Below are 26,739 nucleotides of genomic sequence, written 5' to 3'. Positions count from 1 at the left end.
TTAGGCAGGAGTTTCCATAGCGATACAGCAACAAAAGGCTGCTGCAATTTTCAGCTGTCTATACTAAGACAGTAACAGAGCAAAGGGACTAGAGTCCCTTCTCTGTAAGTTGGGATGTTAGCATAGTTAGAATTGTCCATTAAATTTTATTTCTACACTATAAAGAAAACATTGAAGGAACTGGAAGAGGAATAATAATAATAAAAACAAGAAGTTCTGCAAGAAGCAAAACTACTAAGTGCTATGGATTTGGATTTCATGGTTGGATTCTCTGGTATCTTAAAAATGCAAATTCCAATGAGTACTTTCTCCTCTGCATCTCCTCTGTGGATTCTCTGATGTTTAATAAGAAATTATCTCAACTATATAGCCTTTCTGCCAGTGGGAACACAGACAGGTCTCTTACCCACTTGGCAGCCTGCTTTCCTGAAACTTACAGGAATTCCTGTCCAGTGGTGTTGAAACTGGCCAAGAGTTAAGAAGCTATTGAGGGAGAAAGGAGAGGAGAAAGATCAGCAGCCACACAAAATCCTAGGCTAGCAAGTAGACAATGTGATCACACAAGCTTTGTTTCTCTGGGAAACTAGGCTAATTATCAAAGGGCTGGAAAGATTCATTTATGATGAAAGTCCAAAGGCCCCAAAGTGGAAAAATACTTAAACACTTAAAGGTAAAGTCCTCTATTGGATATAGGGTTGAAAGAACCAAACATGATAGCTAGGTTGAGACACAAATGATGAGAAATGTTATAATTTGCAGAAATATAAATGTTAGCCAAGGATGATGAGGATTTATTTGTACCAAGAGGACCTACTACTAAGTAGAATTGCGACTGGGAATAGTAGGATTAAATAAAGGAAAGCTTTAGGCTAAAAATCAAGCAACATTGTAAGTGAGATGAGTCTGTAGAACAGTTTTGAGACATAGAAGTGGAAGCTCCATGGCTTAAGAAAATTAAAACTGGAATGTAAAAAAACTGTTCTCTACAGAACAATAATGCGTGGATGGTGAGACTGACAGGAATGTCTAATAGGTCTTTCTTTCATTTATCAGTAGATTAATAACACAAAATACTGCACTAAACATATTGAAAAAACTGCACTACTATCCAGTAGTAGAACTGAAACCTAAATTAGAAATACATACAGTACAATTATGTGTTCCTAGTATTTGTATGTCTGTTGCTTTTTACACTGTGTCTTTTTCATTCACTTTTGTATCCATTTGTCCACTGTTAAGTGTCAATGACTGGTCCGATGCAATAGGAGGAAAACAGAACAGATGATTTCTAATTCAGGCAATGAAAGGAGGTTTCTTGTATTCTCACGATACTATTGAAATAAATTTCTTTGTAAGTAAAGGCTTTAGTGTGAAATGTTAAGCAAAACTGGAGATATGCTTATAATGAGAAGAAAATCTTCATATTTTAAAGTCTAAGTAAGTAAAGTTGTTTAAGAATTTGAAGTTGAAGGAAGAGGAAAAATGAGAAGGAAATGTGATATAGACAACATATAAAAGTTGCTACTCCTTTTGAGTCATCATCTAAATGGCTGAAAACAGACCTAGGATATATAAATGCATAGATCTGCCTTCCTCCCACATCACCTATATCATATATCAGAAATAAATACAATATTATACAGGTAATTATTTATATAGTTATTAAAATATCTGCTTTTACACATAAAGTGATCAAAGTTACTTATGCATTAGTGCAACATTTTTAAGCAATACTGAATGGTATGGGTTTCCTTGTTATTATTTTCTAGTAAACCATAAAAGAAAATAATCAAAATGCACAAACCAGTTTACACAGTATGTTTGATGTAGCAATTTCTAACATTCATTTAATATAGCTGAGCTGCAATGACTAATACTGCTCATGTCCGCTAGTACAAAGACCTAAAAAAGGTTCCAGACTAGATTACGTTCATGCAGGTCTCATTTTAACGGAAATTGGAGAGATGAAAAAAAGATTATAGGAACACACATTATAAAAACAGACCTCACAAGTCAAACTTAATAGTGAAACCATTCTCTTTCATGTAGACAACCATGAAAACAAATATCCTGTAAGCACTAGATATATATTGTATCTTTCTACCAGATCTCTTTGCCTCCTTGAGACAGATTCCCATTCATCTCATGACTATATAATTTGATCATAGTTGAGTAAGGCGCAGCAGGGGAAAGGGTCTGTCTGATAAAGTATCAGGCTCCAGGAAGACAGATAAACAATTTCATGATTTCTAGTTGTAACAGGAATGGTACAGTGGTGGGTATTAAGATATTAGTCTCGTAGGAATACAAATATCAAGCTTCTGCAGTTTTTTTCTCTTAGTAAATATGTGAAAATGACAGTCTGACTATGATAAACTAAGACAGAACACCAGAATAAAATGCAAGGTACATGTGAAAAGTGGAATTAAATCTTCCTAGATTTGTCAGTGTGAAAGTTAGTACATAACTTTTTTCTTGGCTTACTTTAAGACAAGTGAAAAAGCAGAGCAAGGAAGTTTCTTTCTCATGGGGTATTTTTGCTGCAAAGAAACATTATTTAAAAGTAGGTGAACAGTTGCCTATCCAGTTGTTTCACATTTAAACCTCCTCTTTCACAAGGGACACATTGTCAGGCAACTCCTCCTCTACTACAAGTCACTAGAGTAATGCCTGTTTGCAACGCTACCTCATTGTTCTACATGTATTAAAAGAAGGCTTGAGTGATAATGTTTGAACAGCTGTGATGGACTTCTTTTTCATATATTAACACATATATTTGGGTTGTATATATTAACACAAATATATAGCAGCCATAAGTAATACAACTCCTCTTAGGTGACAAATGTTATACTGCCTTTGTAATAATTTTCTGTCTTGGATAGCTGAAAAACATGCTGATATCCAGTCATGCTGATACGTACATATAAAAATTCAAAGAACAAAAATATATTTTACAGCAAATTTTTAGTTACAGTTTTAGTTTAGTTTTTAGTTTAAGAAAATATATTCTGGAGTAAGCAATTTTTAAAGCTATCATACTATCTAATTTAGTATCACTTACCTGTGATTCTTTTACATTTTCAACAGTGAAGTTAAACCAAACTCGAAAGCGTGGGTTACAGGTATCTGGTCTAATGAACAGGTCATACTCAAACTCTGTGATGTGGTCCACCCGCCCAAGGTTACCTACCAAGAACATATGAAAAAGAATGCATTTTAATGAATGGCTGATAAACTCTCCAGTAACTACACCGAGAAAAGTTTTAAAAACTTCTACCTCTGTTGGTTAAAATATGTTAAGTATAATAAGCCTTACAACAGCTCAGAATTATTTTTATATTATTTTAAAAGACTTAATCATCGTCACAAAATAAAATACATACCAGTAAGCTACATGCATATGAATACACCAAAAAGAAGACAACATGGATTTTTGTTATTCAATCAAATTGACTTTTTGTCTTCTCATATCTGAGTATTCCAGTTAAGTGTCCTAACATCCCTTTGTTTCCTTTCCCCCCCCCCACCCCCCCCCCCACTTTTCTGATAATGTCTCTGCACTTCTTTTATCCTCCACCTGTATGGATTTCTTTCTTTCCATTTGCTGCTCATGTTCAAGCACCTCTAAGATTAAAGAGTCCTGAGATTTCCACCTAGCCCCTCTGGCTGGTGCTCTGAGCATCCCCCTCTCCCCACGGATGGGCCAGCCTTCAACTCCTTTGTGATTCAAAAACTAGCTTAATACTTTTCTTTTACCATTTGCAGCCACTATCACCTCCTTCCAAAGACATAAATGAGGCTGTAAGATTTTGCCTCAGTTTTTTCTTGGTGAATTTCATGGAATAATATTTTTAAATATAGTCAGAGCTACATTGTCCCCTATGGCATTATTCAGCAAGCAACCACACTGGCTATAGAAATGAAGTTCAGCACTGGGAAAACTTGCTAAGTGCTTTTAAATTGCTAAATTGGCATTTCTCCTTTGAAGTGTGCCAAGATTTTTAAAGACAGGGTTTAGACTGTCCATTTCATTTATACACTACAAAAATAAGACTTCACATTTTCCTGATCCACTCCAAAACCCATCTCATCACGTCTTGTAAGACAAGGCCATGCTTTAGCTCACATGCTAAAATATACTTAGTAAAAAGACATAGCGCTGTAAGATGACCTGGTTTTATGGTTTCAGATATATTTTGGCGTTTAGATATATATATTTGGGGGTTGGTTATATACTGTTGGGTTCAAATAGTTATGTATAATGCTATTTGAGCTAAACAATTCCCGCCTCAGCAAGTCCCATTTCAATCAATACGACTGTTCCTTGGTAACATGCTACTCAGTATAAGCACAAGTAGAAAAATTTGGCGGATCTGCCTTTCTGAGGCAGAAAAGAAGCAGGAAAAAACATTTTCAGCTCTGTTCATCAACATATTTGCAGGATTTCTTCCTTACCCTAAATTGTTTCTGGCTTTACTAATTGAGCATTTTTAATCTTCCCTATTTTTAATGTTATCCCCTACTTTCCTACCCACATTCTTCTTTTCAGAAGAAAATTCTCCTCACTGATTCCCTGTGCAGAAAACCCCTTCACGCTAACAATCTGTTTCTAAACGCTTGCCTTAAGGATACATTTGGCATATGAGATATTTGGGGAAAAAAAAAAAAAAGAAAACACAGCAATATTATGCAGCTAGAATACCTTTGCCAAATATTAATACTGTCATCTGCTGTGTGGGGTCTCGGCGCCCAGGTGCGGGCAGCGGGGGCCGCAGCGCTGCGCGCTCCGCAGAGAGGCCGCGCGGCCCCACGCCAGGCACGGCCGGCTCCAGCCAGTTCCAGCCGGCTCCAGCCAGTTCCATTCGGCTCCAGCCGGTTCCGGCCGGCTCCAGCCAGTTCTGGCCAGCTCCAGCCAGTTCCAGCCGGCTCCAGCCAGTTCCATTCAGCTCCAGCCGGTTCCGGCCGGCTCCAGCCAGTTCTGGCCAGCTCCAGCCAGTTCCAGCCGGCTCCGCAACGGCCCCACCGCAGGGCACAGCCCGGCCCCTCAGCGACGGCGGGGGCGCCTCCTCGAAAGCGCTTTTAAGGCAGGGCAAAAAGGCCACACAGGCCACAGAGTGAGGACGTCTGAGGAGGGGGGGAGCTCCAGGCACCAGGGCAAAGACTCCCCTGTGTCCTGTGTGAGAGGTGGTGGAGGCCCCATCCCTAGAAACGTTCAAGGCCCTGTGGGGAGAGGCTGGAGCAGGTGGCTATCTCCTGAAGGACTACCGGCCCGCAGATGACCCACGCTGGAGCAGGCTCTGCTGAGAGGAACTGCGGCCCGTGGGAAGGGCCCGTTCTGGAGCAGGGGAACCGTGTGCAGAGGGAGGAGAGGCAGAGGAACCGCGATGGACTGCCCGCAGCCCCCCAGCCCCTGCGCTGCTCATTGTGGGGGGAGTGAAGTTGGTCCTGGGAAACAGGGAAGCGTGGGAGAAGGTGGTGGTTTAATTTCTCTTTGTTTCTTACTGTCCAAACCTATTTTAACTGGCAAAAAACCAGTTTTCCCCTAGTCAAGTCTGGTTTGCCTGTGATGGCAATTGGTGAGTGATCTCCCTGTCTTTATCTTGACCCATGAGCTTTTTCATCTTATTTTCTCCCCCCGTCCTGCTGAGGAGGGCGAGTGAGGCAGCAGTTGGGTGGGTGTCTAGCAGCCAGCCAAGGTCAACCCACCACATCTGCCTGACTTCAGGTTACGTCCCTTACTCATCTAAGTGCACTTGCTGCCACAGGGGTCAAATCTATCACTGCTATTCACAACAACAGAACTTGAATCTTAATGTAAAGATTTATTCCTTTCTTATGTTACGATTTCCTACAGATTATTATCCAGAGTAAATTGAGCTAATGCATTGTAAAACCTTTAATTAAAGGACTTTGTTTTGCTTTGGTTTACTCATTAAATGTCATGAACATATGACATTGTTGGGAAAATAATATTCCTCGTGTATTTCAGAATTTAGGTGGTCCAAGCTGTTCAACTACATTGGTTGGATTCCAGTTGCCTCACAGGTCACAGTTTAAGCTCTCTCTGGACAAAGTTTAATGTGTGGATGCCCAGAGTCACTTCAACATGAGTTGTGCATGTGATGCTGGTGGATCCTCTACGATTAAAGCAGCAGGCTGGATGAACACAGACTGTGGGCTAGCTCCAGCTTGTAAACCACTAGGTATACATGCTTCCCAGTGATCCCAGCAATTCCAGATATGGATTAAGTTATCTGCAGCACAGACCAGAGGTGCAAATTTTGAATTAATTAATTCCAAAGAAGGATGCAGAAGCGATTAAATTTGTATTTTAAGTTCAAAGATCACTAAAAAGTTGTACTCCAAGGCATAGGAAACTAGAAGATTATTAAGTGAATAAATAAAAACAGAGCAAAATGAGACCTTAGTTTCTGACCTATTGCACATTTCAGCTTCTTTTTCAACATCAGGCTGATCCAAACTGTATGAGGGACAAATGGCCCACTCAGAACTACTTTACAGAGTCCATAGGATCCCTAAACTAGCACTGGAGAATTGTACCAATGTCAGTGAAATCACTGATGGTGAAGAGCTGGTATACTGGAACCACTCCAAGCCAGTCTGCTCTGGAAAACCTATATACCAACCTCAAATCCAGCAGAACTTTTAACAATTTAATCATTGTGTGCACGATTCCCTTGGACTCCTAACACTGTTTTCTCTCTTTATCTGTAACACTTGATTTGAATACTCACCTCCCTCTTAATGCAGTATTTTTTCCTTTTGTGAATTGTATCTCACTTTATTACTTTTTGCCTACAGAACTGCCTCATACTAGGCTCCTTTGTAGTACACGTCAGCTGCCATAGTCACCTGCAGCCATTTGCAGTTTAGTATCATTTGTACATTTCATTAGCGCGCTATTTCTTCTCTGTCTTCCAGATGCTAAATAGGCTGGACCAAACACTAATGCCTTTGGTAACCAATTCAACAAGTTCCTCATACTCAATAGACTATTGTTTGTAATATCACAGTCTTTGCTCACAATCTGTCAGCCTAATTTCAACCCACATAGCAATGTCATTAAACAAGATGGCAGCTTTAGTACAAAGAAGCCTAGAACTGTAAGAACAAAACACTTCCTCACTTTAAGAGATGCTTTATAGAAAACTGATAACGCCACTGAAAAACATTTTTTGGTGTCCAAGAAAGGATATAAACTTCCCAATGTTAATCTCATAAACAAAGTTAACAATTTTATGTACTGCCTTCACAGTGCTGTAATCATGGGAAATAGATTTATTCTAAGAGTGAGAGTTATATTCCAATACCACAGGTAACACAGTGAAATACATTAGAAACTATGAAACAGGAATTAAAACATTATGCTATTCTATTTAGCCGTTATATCATTTTAATATTGTAACACTAAAAATAAACATTTTTTTCTTAAGTGCAAACAACTGTTAAACTGCTTTTATTTTTTAATAGCTCTATAAGGTTCCTTAAAATTTCTCTTTTCTTTTTTTGTTAAATGTATAGCAAGAGAGAAAACTGTTTAATGAATAGTTAGACAGTAAGTTCCTCCTATGTCACAGGAATCTCTGTGCAGTTTGCAATACATACACCCTGCTTTGCTGTACCTGAGGTGGACAGTTTCTGTGCTGAAATGATGATAAAATTAAGAGAAAGCTAGATAGCACCAATTTTGTGTAATGTACCTACCTATTCAGTCTTGATACAAGTACTGTAAAACCCTTCCCATGCACAGTTTTTATTCTGTGTACACTGCTAGTCTGGTAATTCATGATATCAGTAAGAGAGTGTTCATAACCACCTTGGTTCAAGTACGTTCTTTTAAAATCAAAGAAAAAAGTCTTACACTACTAAAACATCAGCTTTGCTTTATAGAATCATAGAATTGTCTAGGTTGGAAAAGAGCTTTAAGATCATCCAGTCCAACCATTAACCTAACACTACCAAGTCCACCACTAAATCAATTAAGGGTAGAGTAGCAACTTCATGTTTCCTGGCTTGGTGAAAGTAAAAACTAGGAATCATTAAGGTTGGAAAGGATCTCTAATAAGATCATTGGTCCAACCATCAACCCAACACCACCATGCCCACTAAACCATGTCCCAAAGGGCCACGTCTATCCATTTTTTGAACACCTCCAGGGATGGTGACTCCACCACCTCTCTGGGCAGCCTGTTCCAATGCTTAACTACTTTCTGTGAAGAAATTTTTCCTAATATCCAATCTAAACCTCCCCTGATGCAGCTTGAGGCCATTTCCTCTCGTCCTTTACTTTAGTTTGGGTTCACACCCGCATGAAACCATCATCGCTCCATTCAATAAATACAGAAGTGGTATCTATGAGATTATACAACATTTTTTAAAGCATCATCAGTCCATAATTGGTGATTAGCATTATATTTGGGGGCTAACATTATAAAACATAGGATATTAATAACATTATTTAAGATACATGTAAAATTAATTAATTGATTCCGTAATGTGATCTGCAAGGGAAAAAAGCCCAACATTATGAGCAGTAAGATCTGAACTTATTGGCATTCTAAGACATTTCTTGTTTAAATTTTTTTTTTTTTTTTACAGTTTGGGTGCATGTCTGGTTGTCAGATGGATTTCTGATGTATCTTAAAAGTAAAATAAGCAATTTATTAGAGTAGCCAGCAGTTTACAAAACATTATGGATTTTTTTTCTCCTATGTACTCTGAAATTAATTGTGAGGGTTTTTTTTCTATTATTATTTTACTTTACAGAAATACTGGCACAGATCTTTTTAAACTGATGGGAAGATGTGAACAAATCAAATTCCCAAATGTCTATAAAATGACTTTCACGTAGCCTTGGGGTTTGTTTATAAGACATGCTCAATTTTCAGTCACAGTTCTGTTCCATACTCTTAGCATACTGAGAAAAGAAGAGACATACTTTTCTTTAATCACTCAAGCTGGAATTCTTAATTATATTTGCTTAAATTGCTTTACAGAGTAATGTTTAGTGCAATACTCTCAAAATGTGAACAGTGAAAGGGGTCAATAGCATGTTTCAAGTTTCTTTAAAAGTCAGAAAAAAAGCCCAATGTTACTATTTTATTAATCATGCAACATACACTTAGTCCTCATAAAATATTAATGTATATTGCTTCCTACATCAATAAAAAGTGTACTTTACACAAAGAAAGAAAACCTGCTTAAGAAAATGCTAGCTAAACTTACTAAGCATTCTAACAATTATCATAAAAATGCTAGAAAAGAAAATACAGATATGTTAAGCAATCCTAAAACCTTCTTAAACCACACATTGTGCTTTCCTACAGAGAATTTTAAAATGAAAAATAGACCTTGAGGGTCTTAGACAAGCCTGAGGCAATATAAAGAAAAAGGTCAAACACTCTGCTAAAAAGGACCGTTATCTTCAGAACAACAACTTATCAGCCAGCTTGCAGCCCTGCTTATTTACAGTTATTGGTCCCAGAGGAAGTGCACTTCAGCGCAGGGCGCGATTACTTTGTAATGAGTTTGCCAGAAATGGTAAAGGAAACTAATTTGTAACAATGTGCTGTTCCCTGCACATGAACTTTCTCAGACACTTTTTTTGTCCAGCAATGAATAACTAACTTCAGCCTCCCTAATAAGCAGTGAAAACAGAAGTGCACTAAAAACAACTGAGTCGCGAGCATGAATGTGCTGAAATATCAGTGATTATCCCTCTCAGCTGTCCATTACAGTACTCATGATGACCACCAATTCCCCTGTGGTGGATATATAGAATGCAGGTTTCAGGGGGTGGATTTGCACATGAAAATTAACACCATTTGGAAGAAAATAGCCTGCACCTGTCACAGATTAGCAACAAAAAGGTCAAATGCCTCCTTTTACACCTAGAGCACTTGCATATTGTATGCCTTGCTTCTAGGAGCCTAATTCTAGTTTCTTAATTCAGAAAAGTGAGCACTGTGGTGAACTGAGCAGAAAAAAGAATTAAATCTCAGCTAAAAGCTATCAATAAATCTATTGATCAAGATACATATGAATGGAAGTAGCTGAGGCAATCTCTGTCTCTAAAAGAGGTAGTTTTTCAAAAGAGAATTACACAAAGTGCTCTTCTGTTTTTGTCAATATGCTGCCAGGTTTTGAAATACTATTTTTCATCCACACAATAAAAATCTTGACAAGTAAGCAATAGAAAATCAGTAATACACTTGCAGCTGCATTTCAATCTATACAAATTCTTTAAACAAAAACAACCAAGGAACAGATTGGAATATACATCATTTTCACCAGTTGAACCTGGGATTAAGTCCAAGATAGCCAAACAGTATTAATCTATATTTTCATGCAACTCTATAGGTCACAAAATAAGGTGAAACGTAGAATATAGAATACCCTCAATGGAATTCATCCTTAAAGATCACAAAACACATTGAGATGATAATGCAAAGAAATTTTATTGATACACTGTAAATGGAACAGGAAGTACAGTGACCAAGATCTGTAAAAACTTCTCTTGAGTGAAAGATTAGGTATCTTCTGAAAGGAGTGCATCTAAGAATATCAGTTGTAAATTCCCACTGGCTTTATCTGTGAAAAGAATTTATAAAAAATAGTTTGGTGAGTAGTCCTAAACAACTACTAAGTAGCATTTGATTTTTAAATAATAGGAAAAAATCTAATGAAATAGTGATGATCTCCAAAAACCTGTGACTGTTTTTGCATCATCTCCTGGACTCCTGCCCAAAGCATATGTCAAATCAAGATTCCTGAAACTGCAAAGCACATGATTTGAATAAAAAGACAATACCATAAAAAATACATATACAACACCTTGTAAATTAAAGTATACTTTAAATTATTAAAATTGCACATATTAAGCTCTGCAATACAAAGTAATATCTACACTGCTACAGTTAAATCAACGTTTTAGAAAAAAAAATCAATACTATTCAACAATATAGTAATGTTTTAAGAACCTGATGTTTCACTAAAAAAAGCAGCAATGCTTATGACTCAGCTTTCAGTCAAAATCCAAATCACCCTTGAAAAATGTTCAAGACTATCAAATAGGCAAAGCATTTCATAAGTACATGGCTTGAGAAGCTGGATGCCTCAGACTTGTATTTGTAGTCTCTTTTCTATCTTCCCTCCTCAATTAAGCAAGTTGAAATTGCTGTGTTTCCACTATGTTTTAAGTTTTTATCAATAGTGACATCCAAAGGACAGTAAATCAGTAGCTTTTGTGAAAAAGATTTTACGGGAACAATGACTATCTTAGCTCTTAGCAGCAATTGGTAAAAGGCCAGCTTCCATCACTGGAAAGGGTAAACTGAGATGTACATATTAATGCATAACTTGTAGAGGCTGAGCAATTCTGATCGAGCTTTTATTGTAATTAGACAATGTGGTAAAATCTAATTGTGATTGACAGCACATGAAAATTCTAGCTTCTACAGTTTTCTTGTTTATCTATGAATACAACATTAAAATAAATTGTATTGATCTTTTGGGTATATAAGAGTTATGGGTCTCCATTTGTTTGTTTGTTTCATTACCAAATGATTCAGGAACAATATGGAGAAGAGCAGTGAGTCCAAAACTTATAAATGTTCTTATCCTTTCCAACTACCCTATGTCTTCTGGTGTAACAATACTGATTTTAATGCTGTTGCTCCTAATTCATAACAATGAGAGCACAATCTGATTTTCCGTGCCTTTTCAGGATCACAGTCTGAGTTCCACTCTTTGCAGTATTTTTCCTCACAAGAGATGTAAGTAAGGTGCACTAGACCCATTTCCCAAGGGCATTCTGCCCATAGTATCTGGCATCATAGTTACTGTTTCTAAGTGGTCCCAAACAAATGTAATGAATAAATCTATAATTCCTTAAATTGCAGAAATATTAATGAACAGTGTGGCCTAGACTAAAACACCCACAGGAGTTTTATAAATTAAAACTTTTATCTGAATTAGAGTAGGAGGCAGAATTTATCACCCACAGCAGCTAATCTGAATCATTAGATTAAAAGAAAGTTGTAGGACTAGCCTCTGAATGAAGCGAAAAAGGTGTAAGGCCATTTTTAAGCAAGACAAAGAATTGTCTTCCACACAGAAAATTAAGGGAATTGGAAAAGCTTTAAGAAAGGAGTGATTGAAAAAGGAAAGAGGCATAAACAAGCTTCAATTTATTAGCTGAACATAAAAGACAGGGAAGTTGTGGGGCAATGCTGTGATTTATTTTTTTTACTAAAAACAGTTACAAAAAGATTCTCATGTTTTAGTAGTCTGGACAGTGCCACCAATGGATAGTTTCAGGATGAGTTCATTCTTTCAGAAAAAAATACTTTTCTTGGTGACTGGTGTTTCAGTGATGTCTGGGCAAGGGGGAAGGGGAAATACAGGGATTAAAATTAACTGAGCAGTATTTTTGAGGTTCCTCCTGCAATAAGGATACTATTACAGATTTCACAATATAAATAATTTTAAAGTTCTAGCATGTGTTAATCCCAAAGGCCACCTACTTAAATCACTTGCAACTTTCCTCTAAAGATAATCCAGAAGAGTAAACAATACCATTCAGAAAGACAACAGAAGCAACTAGGCGAACTGGAATATTTTCTGTCTTTTTATGTTCATTAAGAGGAGCAGTCTTAATGGTGATCCCACTTTAGAGCACAATGAAAAACTGAAACAAGTAATCCTAAAGATTTAGTGATCATCATTGCTCAAAAACCATCATGAGCAAAATAGCATAATATACAAGCAACAGATATCTCAATATACTACAAATATCGTTGTGTAAACAGCAGGCTTACATACGTGTAAAGAAATTATATAATAAAATCTTGCTGAAGGAATTCAATAGTTTTGATCAAATGAGATTGATATTTAATCAGTTGCAGCCAAAGAGCCTTATTTCAAAATTGCCCTTATCAATAAATACTGACGCTTTCAGTTAAAGGACCTAAAAACCTGGAGCTGTAAAGAATAAAATGCCAACGTTCACTGTGTACGGAAATTGCAAAGGATGGATAAAATGGAGTCAGTTTCTCGACTCCTTCTCCCGCATCTGTGAGATTCTTATGAATTACAAAAATATCAGTAGAGCCCAAGACTGCAGGACAAATTCTCCAAAGTCACAAAATCATGTAAATACAGAAACTGGCAGCAGTAAAGCAGCAATGCATCAACTTACTAGGGAGTGTCAAGAATGCTTAAAAATCAGAGGCCCACACCCTAAGATGGCCATTGCACATGCACTACACCAAAACCACCAAATCCCCAGAAAAACAGTAGCCTACTGATTTCTCTGCTCCCTCTTTATCAATTCCCCGAAGGCCTCCAATGACAGATGGGCAGTTATTTATCCACGGCAGTGAACCTTTGTTAAAGGAAAATCAGAATACAAAGAGGTTTTGCATTAGTGTCACGAAACTCAGCTTTCTTTAACAAAGTACATGCTATCAAAATGGGAATCTCACGACTGTGTATGTATCACGTCTTTCAAAGCGAAGCTCTTAAAGGAAAAGCATTTGGGGAAATTTCTGTTTGGAAGTCACTTAGCATATAATGGGTGCTATCCTAAATAAATAATTAATAAGTTAATAAATAAATTATAACAACGTCTGCAGCCTTAACCACGGAAGCAACCACCAAGGCAGATCAGGGAATATGAATTACTGTACCACAGTGGGATGTACCATTACTGGTGTGCAGCAGGGAGAAACATATCTCTAAATACCCACTTTGTTAGGGCCTGATGCTCAGTGTACAGCATTGAAAACTGTTGCTAGCTATAGCCTCTAATGTAAAATGTTCTCATATTTACCTGCTGCCTAAACATCACAGGTGTGCAAGCAGCACATTACAAATGGTTAAAAATGTTAAAAGCTGCAAATCCTTTATGCTTAAGTACATTAGAGTAGCCCTATTTATGCAATGCTTCCTACTCAATATAGTCATCATTTTGTAAAGACCCTAAGAATTCCTGTAATGCAAAAGGCAAAACAGTTCTTTCATCCTGCAAGTGAGGAAATTACAGTTGACTTATTACTGTACGGTAATGCTGTAATTCTGCATTTGGCCTGGTTTGGTGCTTGATACACGGAATCACCATTTTTCCAGGGGAATCCTTCCATAGTATAACTACAAACTGCCAGTTGAGGAAAATTAATTGATGGAAACCTCAATCAGTCTGGAGAAATATAGTTAAATTATATTCTCAAGGACCTCTCCAAAGTCACCAGAGATGTAAATAAAACTGCTTTTTTTAATTAAAGAGTATTAATGGAAATGCTGCAGGTATTGTCTTATAAAAGAAACTTGCTTTTTGAGATGGATCCTGAATAAGAACTTCTTTAACTAATAAATTACTGATTTCATAGCTAAAACTTTCCTTCTGCATCTTATACAAAAATTTCCTTGAACAATGTTACTGTAAGGATAGACTTTCAGTACAAATGCTGGATCTGAATAATATCTGTCCTATATACAGCTGTTGCAGAAGAAACAGTCTTATTTTACTTTATTATGAAACTGAATTTGGTTCTCTATGCCATTATCAATCTAGTCACAAAAACAGTTTTGGGGCTAGAAATATTATTCTCATTCAATACATTAATCCCATTATTTCATTGCCTAGAAGTGAAATCTTATAATATAATCACCATGATAAAATTTACAGATAGACTTTCATGCAGCCTAGGTACATTTTTAGCCATTTCATCAGATTAGACGGATACACAACTTCACTGTTCACCTACTCCTCTGCTGTAATTCCTAGTCTGATGTGCTTTTGTAGAACAAGGTGATTTCCATACTTTTCTCTTTATTATACAACATTTTGATCCTTCTGTAGTAACGGAACTTGTTCCTGTATTTTCCCTTATATAATTTCCTGACTCCTGTGCCTTGCTATTTTCCTTTCCTCCAGTCACCAGCCTATTCTGGAAGCCCTCCTTGACTTCCAGTCCTACCAATAATTATAAAATGCCAGTACTGTTGATATCCTAGCTTTACTCCAATGTACTATATATAATTATGTAGTACCAATGAACTACATTACATTGGTTCGTTTTTATAATATTGATAGAATTTACAGCAGGCCTTCTTAACTATACCCACATGGATGTAACAGAAAACTGCTTACCCTCATTTATCTTTGTTTAGTTAAAGCTTAAATTAGACCTTAAAAAACTATCTAGTTGATGTTATTTTTCCAACCAGAAGTGATAAGTTAAATATTGACATTTTAGATGGCACCAACATGTTTTTGTCTTCTGCTGTGCTATGGTTAGAATATTTTATTATATCTGAATGTCTGTCTTCATTTTGTTAGGTTTTTTTTCATTTTGCCAAATCCAGAAGCATTTCCTTTTATTTCAAAGTATTTCTATGTTTGTAGTAAATTAAACATTAATCTTTCTCTGCAAATGTCAAGTGATATTTAAATGTTTTTCTGGCAGATAAATGATTATTAATATTAATGCAATAAAATCACAGCTCTTTGTCCTTTCTTTGATATTTAAGAAAAAATTAAGAATGTCAAAACAGTTCTGCAAAAAGAGAATTCATTGGTCTACCATCCACTCTTCATTAGCCTGAGAGGTAAAAAATTACTGATCTTGTGAGACAATGTGTTTATAGAATCAGAAAGGGTTGAAAATGAATTACTCTATCAGTGGTAGAGTGTGTATCACTTCAATGTGAAAACGCCTTGTTAAAGTTCATTTTAATTTAAAGCCCCCTTTTTGTCATTCAAAAAGCTTTAGCACAATGAAAGAGTCTTTGTCACTTTCATAATTAGCCCCTCTTGCACTAAATGAGAATAAAATCTGATCAGAAGTCCATACAGGCAAGGTCATAAATCAAACAGAAAAGCTCCATGAACAGTCCTGTAAGATGTCCAAAGGCACACACAGCTTGGAATTAAAGCACTGTAGTCAGGATCCACTCCCAGAAACACAGCACAAAAAAGCCCCAATAATATCTGTTTGACAGGCTAAATTTATCTCCATATTCTGTAGCCCTATAAACACATTTTGCTCTTTAGATACAAAAGCAATTTCAGCACCAAGGACAATTCAGGAAAGCAAACAGCTGTTAAAGTACTACTATTACCGTTTGCCAACCAGTCAAATTAATTTAACTTAATGCTCTCCCTTCAAACTGTTGGGGGGGGGGGGGGGGAGCCATATATGGTAATTGTCATAAAGCAGGAACAAAAATTGTATTAACAGATAAAACTCCTTACGAAACCAAGTTTAATTTCATATACATGAGTGAGTGAGCAGCCCAGCTCAAATATAAACTGGATTTTATTCAACTTGTTTTCATTTTCAGATGAAAGTAAAAAGATATTTTGAAAGATGTAATAAAATTCTCAACCTTGGACAGTTATGGCGAGAGTGACAGCACATCACTCTCTCTACACAGGGATCATCAGAATACCAACTGGAATCCAAAACACCAGCATATTATTTTACTCCCCATGTTAACACAAAGTGAGGATTTCATCAGCAAATGATGTCTAAAACATGGGGAGAGTGGAGGGCAAAGAGGGGGCAAGGTATGAAGTCGAGGGGAAGATTGTTATAAAGAGGCAGCCAGCAATGAAAATACGTATTCTAGAACAGATGTACTTTTTGCCATTCGATGTATTATGTTAACATTAAATGCTAATTTTAAATATTAATCAGCTGAGAGTTGTTTGTAAAATAGATACATCCATACAAACAGGAATTTTAATGAAAACACACATTTATATCCATGAAGTATACATGTATGTGTAGACATTTGGGTATCTCTCTACCTTCAAATACATTGCTATGTGCATTAAAAATGTGCAGCTTTCCTTTGTGAACTTTTGTTTTCCAACAGTATTTTCTCTGCAGAACCAAGCTGTTAAAGTCACATCTCTAGCCATGTAAACACCAAACTATTTTCAAAGTAATGGCTTGGTTGGAGGGCGTGGGTGTTTACATGTCTGTCATATGTTCCCAAAATTTCAGGTTACATTAATTATACAATGATCATACATACTTTGATTCCACATATTTAGGAGACATATGAAAATTGGTCCGCTAAGCAACAGACTGAAGAGCATTAGTGTGACAAAAAGAGAGTAACGCATTTTCTCCATCCTCATACAGTCTCATACTTTAGTTCACTGACAATAAACTTCTCGAGTTGGCTAAAAGGTAGTGAGGACACAAGTAAGTGTCCTCTTGGATACAGCCACCTGTGCTTGAGTCACAAAAGAAATGTAATTTGCCTTGTCTATCAGACATACAGGTATCTAAAAAGTGCAAATTGCAAACTACTGTATAAGCAAACCAAGCCTGGGAACTGTGACAAGGGCATGCAGGTGATTAAAGAAAGAAAATGGATTTAAGATGGATGGGATGAGAATCTGAGTCAGACATATTATTGAAATCGAACTGCCTAGATCTTTTTCTTATAAGTGAGTACTCCAAAAAGCCAATAACACTTTTAAACAAAAAGCAGGGTTTTTACTATATAATAAACTAGATCAATTGGCTTTTAAATAGAGAAAAGTCAAAATGACTAAGTAAGAAGGAATAAAACTCAAAACAGATCTCCCCTGTCCACTGTGCCCTTGCAAGCAGATCCTGTTTGCACAATCGCCTTTAGTTTCCTACTCAGTGAACTTGCTAGAATTGCAGCAAATTCTAGATGGCCTCCACTGGATCCCCAGGAAAATAGTCACCTCTGTGGCCAACCCTGTGTCTGCTCCTTGTATTTCTCAACAGTTTTGCAGTCTGAGGGCACTCCAGCCTCCCTGCTTGCTGCACTCTCACCCTCACTCTCCTGCCCATGCCACTTTGTGGTCTGAAAGCATCTCACTTCTGAGCAGGCCCAGAAGCTCTCAATGGAGGGCGAAATCTCCCCTCCCTCTAGGTGGTTCCACTTTGCTCTGTCATTCCCCTTTTGACAGGGCACAAATGAAAAAAAGAACATCTCTTTCAATGGGTTTAAACAGAAAACCAACTTCATCAAATTAACATTGTAAAAGGCACCTCCAAACTTCCTCCCTGATTCTCCTAACATTTCTTGATTCTCACATACTATGTATCCACGTGGGGACAATTCAAGTGCCACAGTCAATCAAATAACTCATAATATCAGGTAGGTCCTTCTCAGCAAGCCCTTAGTATTCAGCTCCTTCACACCTCCTCATGGAAGGGAGAGGGGATAACCAAGGAGAGACTTTGTAACCAAGAATTTCAGATCTTCCCTTCTCTCCCATGCCAACAAAATCTCATACCTCCTCTTTTACTTTTTCTGTTACTTTTCACTTTTATCTTCAACACACAAAACCCAGAGGAAACGATGACTTTACAAGTCCTATGAAATACGACTATTACTTTAAGTCACATTTCTTCTTAACCAAAGGCTGCCACTACAGTGGGAAAAAATCCAGCACCTCTGCCAACTGAGTCTTACTACAACCAATGCCTTTCTGACTGTCAAAACTGGGAATTACTACAACTGAAACATCCTGAAGAAACAGCTCTTTATATTGCAGCTATATTAGCAGGTAATTAATCGAAGACAGAGAACCCAGGGCAGGGTGGAAGGGTGTAAGACATGGAGACAGGAGGAGGACTACGTCCATGAAATAGGGGCAAGTAAGCTCCTTCTAGCCAGGCTACTAGGTAACCCAGAGCTTCTGGAAGAGGACGTGTGGCCTCACAATTCATAGGCATGTTCTCAGCTTCTCTTCTGAGTCTTTCCATCACACTTTCCACCACACTTTCCACCCATCTGCTAAGACAGACAGGCAGCACTTGATCTTACAGATATCAGTTTGTTCCAAATGAGGAGGCACATAATCTTAACCCTTCAGTAGGTCTTCAGCTGATATGCCTTGATCTTTGTAATGTTTATTCTGCATTAAGAAAGAAATAAGACAAGAGCAGACCAATTACTCTCATATTATTCGTGTCTATATATAGGCTGAAGTGCAGGTTATGGTCAGAGGCATATTTGAGTCAATAAGCTATTTGCAAAACTTTGGATGGTGAGCTAAGTGGGAGGTTTGGGCTATATAAAGGCATGGTCTGCAAAGATGTTCCTATATTAATAGATAAAGTCAATCACATCACATACCAACTTTTTCTGCTCTTCTAGTAATTCTTTCATATCCAGAAGTTTCTAGTCTATCAAGATGCCCAGTTAAGTTTGATTTAGCATTCTAATTAAGTGGATTAAAATTAAATATTCTTTTATTTGACTGTATCTCCAAATTTATTCTTACTGGGTCTGTGTTTGGTAGGACCATATTTTTCCAAAAAGAAAGGAAAAGAAAAAATGCAGATTTTCAAAACAGACAAAATCTTCTTACAAGTTATTTCACAAAACCAGAAAACAAATCAGTATTTTTAGAGCAATTAGTAATCACGATACAGTGATTGTTGAGCTGTATTGTTGTTTCTCATGGACATGAAGTGACCTTGGTCAATTATATACTTCAGATGTTGCTTGTGAGTCTTCAAAAGCAGTGACATACACACACATTTAGCAGTACTATTTCTATTCAAAATTAGTCTTACTGGATTTCTAAAGAGAGGTGCCACTTTACCTCTATTTATGTAAGAACCCAAAGAGGTATCAAACCTTTTCAATTAAAAATAACAACAAAACCCACTATTTTTGTTATATACTGTAGTGTACTTCTAATAGTACACCCTGTCAGTGAATCCATAGCAAGGTCATTTTATACCAAAAATCTAATCTTAAAAATAATTCTTTGTTCTCATATAAGAAGCTGCTGGGGTATTAATATAAGTCCTTTAGCACATAAAGCATACTAACTATGAGATAAAAGGGTTAATTAAAATTACTTCTTTAAATACATCCAAGGTTAATTTCAATTTTGAGTTTGAATCTATATGCATGCACTTTACAACACATTCATTGTGACATACAAAAATCTTTTTCTCTATTAAATGCATTAGAAAGGTGTATTACATTATGAAACATTGTGCAAGCAGTTGCATAACGAAACAATTATCACTTTAAGAACTAAGTAATTAATTGTGGTTCCTAATTTTAATAGTATTCTGGCTCTTTAACTTTTATAACATATACTTCTTTTATTTATTTACTTAGAAATAAATATTGTGGATATTTAATGCATTAGTAGAACAATTTTTAAATGTTACTATCAATAGTGAAAAACTTTTAAACAAAAGATATAGTAACATATGTCACTAGCTTTAACCAAATAGACACGTTTTTTCAAAAGTCAGTCTTCAAAACCAGGAACTTATAAAGTCCTTGTCTTCGTTTTCATGTTTTTACCATACTGACACAAAAACATTACCTCTGTGACTGAAAGATTACTTTCTGTAATATCGCTGATGTGCAAGGAAGTCAGCAATAGAAGGACCTTTTGCTTTTGAATATCCCAGACTCACAAGGAAAATGGCAGTCCCACTGTCCACTCTAAGGATGGAAATAGCTTATAATTTAGGAATTACAATTAAAATTAAAAAGACTTCTAATTCTGAACAAGTGGGCAGCTTCCTATAGCTCACTAGGATGGCAGAAGTGTTGTAAATATCAATTTATAAACAAAGATATTTCTTTCACAAATAAGAATATAATAGGGGGTATCAGGAAGCCTGACAGATTATCAGGTATATTTTTATTTCTTAAAAAAACCTAATTTTTTGTAATCAGCAAATTGATTGTGTTAAGCGCATACAAAAACTTCACTTGCAAAATCCAATTCTATACACGCTGAGGGATTTGGCCACTGCAGAACCAGGGATTACACAGTCACATGGATATTAGTATCTTTCTTTTTTCACCTGTCTCTCTTATTATTTTTGCATTTGCTTGCTCTATCTTACTGCTGATAAGGCCTAGAACCCAACCTGAAACAACCCACACAAACAGACCTTAGCCTGCACACACTCCATTAAAATTGTGTGGTTCAAGGTAGCACCACCTGTGTGTGTGATACTACAGGACAATTACACTAGCTAGTACTCTCACAAGGAACTGAGTCTCCACATTCCTCTCCAAAGCATTTGACATAATGATACCCAAACCATGTTAGGACATTCTTCTGCTATCATCTGGCAAACAATAATAAAATGGAGTCATGATTGGCAATTTTTTTTTCTCTATTACTGCAAGACAAGATTATTTTATAGGACTAAAACATGTTAATTAAGAATATTAATAATAAATAAGTTTATTTTATTCGGTTAGATTTTCTTGGTCTTGAAACCTTTCTGCAAGATTTGAAATAATTCACAAACTACATCTTTCAAATGTAGCATCCACAGTAAAATCACACTGGATTGCATTAATCAGCCTATACTTAATTTTCTCCACATTTTCTAATTCATACACTTCAGAATTTTATTTTGCAATAATATATTAGGCTAGATTTGCTATCACTATGAAGCCATCTAGATAATAAAGACTAAATCACAATTACCAAATTATAGTAATACAACTTTTTGATTTCAGTATTCTTTCTTTCTGATATGAATCAACAATTTAACATATGTCTTCCAGTTATTATTATCAGTTAACAAAGCTTGCTACAGTACTCTCAAAGCACACAATATTGCTTATCTCCTCATCTAGGTTAAATCAGCCAAAACTCAATAGGATGCAAAAGATAATGCTTGTTCTCCCTACTCTTTCTTTACTCAGCTGGTTCATTCTTCATTAGTCTGAGTCAGTGGAGATAACCTAACACAATTTTTCCAACAGTATTTAAGTTTTCCTGTGCTGCTGAAATAATACCAGTTATTGTTATGTTACGTCTGAAATAATATCTATTATTCCTAATACCTGTTGAAGCATGGCAGACTCTTAAATAGTATTCTACAAAGGAAAGTCCGTCTTATCCACCATGATTCAGGGTGACAAGTACTTTGTTCAGTTTTAAAGAGTAATCAAAGGTGTGGGCTTAAATCCAATTAGTGTACTTCAAAGAAGATAATGTCAAAATGCTTCAAATGGTGATTTTCCTGTATAACACTGAAGTTCTTAACTTCTGTGAGCCTCAGATTTCTGAACTATAAAATGAAAACAAAAGCACCTTGTAAATCACACAGCACACTGATCTCCTGCAGTAAGAGATTATAAGCATAAGCTATTATTAACTAGGCTAATATTCTAAAGAGAAAATAAAATTAGAGGTCTTAGATTTGTGTATTCACATCCTAAGAAGTATCTAGATGTCATACTGATTGTTGCACTACAGATATTGGACAGATACTTTTAATTTAACTTGATTGTAATCACTCAGAATGTTGTTATTTTCATGCCTTCTAATTAGTTATCTTTCTTCTAGCATTCCCTCTTACTGACCTCTGGCCCGCTGAATAACAGAACATTTTCCCAATTGCCACATGACTATTAATTCACAGAAAGTTTCACAAGCTTATGATCTGACCCAAAGCCAACAGAAATCGTAGTTTTGCAGAAATTTTTCCACTGATTTCTGTCCTGGACCAGGCACTGAAGATTTGGCATCTGTCAACATAGATCCCCTGTGCTTGAGAAAAGATTTAAAGTGCACAGTTTAAGTTTTTGGTAAGAAATGTTTCTTGTCTAGAAGAACATGCAGACTGATCAAGGACAAATAATCACCAAAAATCAGGACAATCATTCCAGATCCCAGTTCCTTAAATAAAAAAAAAAAAAGAAAAGAAAAGAAAGAGAAAGAATTTTGGAAAGACGGATTTAAGAAAATCTTTCAAGGAAAAACAGTAGGGATATTTGCAGAGGAAATCACGGGAAAATGGGAAACCATGACTGAAATAAAAGGGACAAAAATGTTTACTGATGAAAATGCAAATGCAAATATGAGGGAAGGAAATAAATGGATCACTAAATCCAAAAGGATAAAGAAGAGCACACAGATGGGAATAATGAAAACCAAAACAGATGCTAATGGAAGGCCAATAACGTAGAGTCCTAGAGATCAGGATAACAAGGTTTAATTTGATATAGCATTCAATGTACAGGCTCAAGAAGTGGGGCTCAACACTCTTTCAACATGCAAAAGAAGATACTTCAGCAACAACATTTACAAAAATGCAGAGAGGAAAGAGAAATAACAGGCAGGATAACATTGTGGTAATCAAGTAAGAGGATGACAAGTGTTTGGGGTAAGTGAGAATGGATCAATCCTGAAGCTACTGAAACAGAAGAACCACAGGAAATACGTGCAGTAATAACCAAAAGTCAAGCTTCAACTTGCTATCATCTTTTGGTTTTCAGGTGAAAGCATAAATTAATTCTAACATTCCTGTTCCATTCCTTGTCTTAACTTTACATTTAGTAAGGAGTACATCTACAATGCATTTCAGAGGAATAAGTGCATCATCATGAGTCACTTTACCGAGCTCAGACACAAATTAGCTAGCTCTCGTATTCTGACAGCAATGTATCTGTAGCAGCAGAAAACTCAGAGTGAATTAACCATCTCAGCATTTAGCCAGTCTCAAGACATTTTGGGCTGTGCTAACATTGCTATGCAATCTAATTTGACTGTGCCTACAAGTGGCAGTCAGCTTAGTGCAGGTCTATGTGCATTTACATGATCATTAGAACATTGAAGATATCTCATCATACAACTTAACAGTAATATGAAAGATATATGTAGAACATTATATAAGTGAAATGTAATATAAGTAAATAAAAACTGCAAATAAGAAGAAAGACAAAAAAGGAAGACAAATGTCAAATAATTATTAGTCAATCATTTCAAAACTCACTGTGAACATAATTTCTAAAGCTGACCACCAAAATGCTGAAAGCAAATAAAAATCTAGATGTATTATTCCTTAGCTCTACATATTTTTATATTGCATTCATGAAAAAGGCTTAAAAGTTTTTCACATCAGAAATTTGACATTTATTTACAGTCTTAGAAAAGGCTACTAAAAATTAATTATTCATAATGTAGTACAGTAGCAACAATAAACATTCAAAAACTTTTTTTAAAAAAGATAATAAATCATACTTCTTACAAACAAAAAGTTATCTTAGAGTTTCAAATGAGAGAAAGAGAGATGTGATTCTACCAGAAATTGTTAGAATATAATAATAAGCCTTAATATATTATGGTAATTTACCTTCACATTATGTTATTGTAGTAGATCCTGGAATTCCAGTAGCTGTCTAAAGAACACACATTGATAATATATGGTTTGTTCCCAGTTAGTTTTCAGAAATACAAACAGTAAATCAAAATTAGCATGCTAAAGGCTGAACCTAGAAGGCAATTAGGTTACTAAACAGAATCAATAAATGCAAAATGAAGCTCTGCATGTATCCCAAATAATGTATGTTTCCCACTTACTACCTTGTATCCAAATTCCTGTTAGGCTGAGCAAAATATTCTAAAATATTTCCTCCTAAAATCAGTTCATATCAATCCAGGAATAAAAATATTTTTAGTTTATGCAGAAACACCTCTTCTGAAGTACATTTTTCAACCAGTATTTTTTCAAAAGCACAGACCATTATGTATTTCAGAGTGTTTTGTCTCCTCTTGCATTACAGTGGCAGCTCAAACAAGCAAAGATTTTAATCTGGCTTATTAACTTTGGAACAGCAGGCAGTTGAGAATTTTAAAACAATTTAGAGAACAAGAAGAACAGAATCTATCTGAAGTATAGTCTAATTTTGGGAGGGGGGGGAACCAACCAAGGTGGTAATCTTCTAAGTGTTTTCTAAGGGATCTCTGGAGATTGTCTAGTCCACCCGCCCTGCTCAGAGCAGGGTCAGCAAGAGGAGGTTGCTCTGTACTGCATCTGCTCAGGTTTTGATTACCTGCATGGATGGAGACTCCACAGCCTCTCTGCGCAGCCTGTTCCAGTGTTTTCAACTCATTTAAAAAAAAAAAAAAAAAAAAAAAAGTGATCATACAAAGGTATTCACTTATCTGAAGCTGAGAAGCAAGTAAAAGAAATATTGTTCTCCCAGTTACTGCTGCCTAAGCCATGTACGGAGCAAATGAGCAGCACCACATGTTGCATGTCACACAGTAACACAGAAACAGCAGCACCGCACTGCTGTGCACCACAGCCAATGTCCCTCACAACGTGAGTGCAGGACCCGATGCAAACGTTTCAAATGCATTTTCACTGCTTCAGTCCCTGTCCTTCTGTTCTCTTATTCTTTATAACATCACTACTTGATCAAATCTAGTAGACATAATACAAGATATGAAATTTCCTAAATTTCATTCATCATTTGGTTCATATGAAACTGATGCAAAGCACTTTTAACATTTCTTAGCCATTTTGCACTCATTTCACACAGCTGAAATTTAGTACAAAAGGCGCTAGGCAGTCAAGAACCATGTCTTTTGTGCTGCTGTCTTCAGCAAAACAGGGATAATATTAAAGGTTATTGAACTAACCGAACAAAATACCACTATTTAGTCTAGCAGAGTATTTCACCCTTCTCCCAGATGAAAATAAAGCCTTTCCAATACCTCTTAGCTCAAAAATATTTACTGTTCTGATGCCACTTTATCTTTTATTCTGAGTACAGCCATTCCTTCTGATAATCTATATAGCACCATCTGCATAAGCAGAGTAAAGAACACTTTTCAATTTCTTCTAGTTCTGAATGGCTCTGATTTAAAAAGACAGAGGTTAAGGATATAAACAGGACAGTGAAGGCAGAGAACTATTCTGGGGAAACAGCAAGGAGAAGCATCCCTAACAAAATAAACAACGCCAAAATTTTTCCACTGGCACTGCTCTTCACTGTATTTTACCTGGGTTTAAGAACCCAGCAAGATGAAATTCTGGAAGGGTGGTTGGCAGCTCTTTTTAAGGCTCAAAATCAGATAAAAATCTAAGGTAAAGTTAAGGTCTGCACAGCACCCATCAGAAGAGATTGACCTGGACCTACCAATCACTGAAAACTAACACAATTTTCTATTTTAAGAAGCAATTATTCAAAGCAATTATTTCCTTAGTCAGTAACTGAAGAATAGGTCACCTGTTACTCTATAGAGTAACTATAGATTTATTCAAATCCAAGGGTTTTATATGAGAAGAATTTTGCATCTCCTCATCAATGACTTCCAATGCTGTTATAAAAATGCTTAGGTAAAGCACAAACTCAGCTGGATTTTTTTTCTTCATACTTTCAACTGTCACAGGCCTCTATTGTGCCAGTATATATACATACCTCTATACATTCATGAGTGATTAACTGATGTCACATTCATGTTCATATTATCATGTGCAGTTTGAAATAAACACAGCTGCATTTATGTCAATGATTTTATATTCAAATATATCTGATTATGCTGAAATAAACACAGCTGCATTTAGTTCAGTGATTGTACATTCAGATAAGGATATTTGTTCAGTGTAATGTAATGTTCCTTCACACTGGCAGGGACATTGCTATTCTTTCTTGTATTTCCCTCTATCATTTTTCCAGATGGAAAATTCTGAACAGAGCCAGAAAAATGGAAACTGGAAAATTTATCTCACAACCTGGTATATATGAAAATCCATCTGCTTATTTGCAAAAATTACTTAAATATCTTTGTATAAAGTATCTTTGTTGTTCATTTTTTTTAATTCCTTCTCTGTCAAAGAGCAAGCTTAGAAAAATCCCACCAAAACCTGAAATTCTGATGGAAATGTAAGTACCAGGAATGTGTAATGCGAAATCTTAAGAACAGATCTG

General features: G+C 36.2%; 1 protein-coding gene across 1 annotated transcript in view; it reads right to left on the bottom strand.

Annotated features, from left to right (window-relative positions):
* The window catches only part of AGBL4 (AGBL carboxypeptidase 4), a 970,183-nt gene that overhangs the window by 916,071 nt on the left and 27,373 nt on the right, over window positions 1–26,739 (bottom strand). Inside the window, exon 4 of the mRNA XM_075711223.1 lies at window positions 3,062–3,186. Coding sequence (XP_075567338.1) covers window positions 3,062–3,186 — 125 coding nt within the window. The remainder of the gene's footprint in view (window positions 1–3,061; window positions 3,187–26,739) is intronic.

Source organism: Pelecanus crispus, chromosome 5 (genome assembly GCF_030463565.1).
Source record: "Pelecanus crispus isolate bPelCri1 chromosome 5, bPelCri1.pri, whole genome shotgun sequence".
In the NCBI taxonomy this organism is placed as follows: Eukaryota; Metazoa; Chordata; class Aves; order Pelecaniformes; family Pelecanidae; genus Pelecanus; species Pelecanus crispus.
The sequence above is the reverse complement of the archived record's forward strand: the minus strand, read 5'-3'. Positions and strand labels throughout refer to the sequence as shown.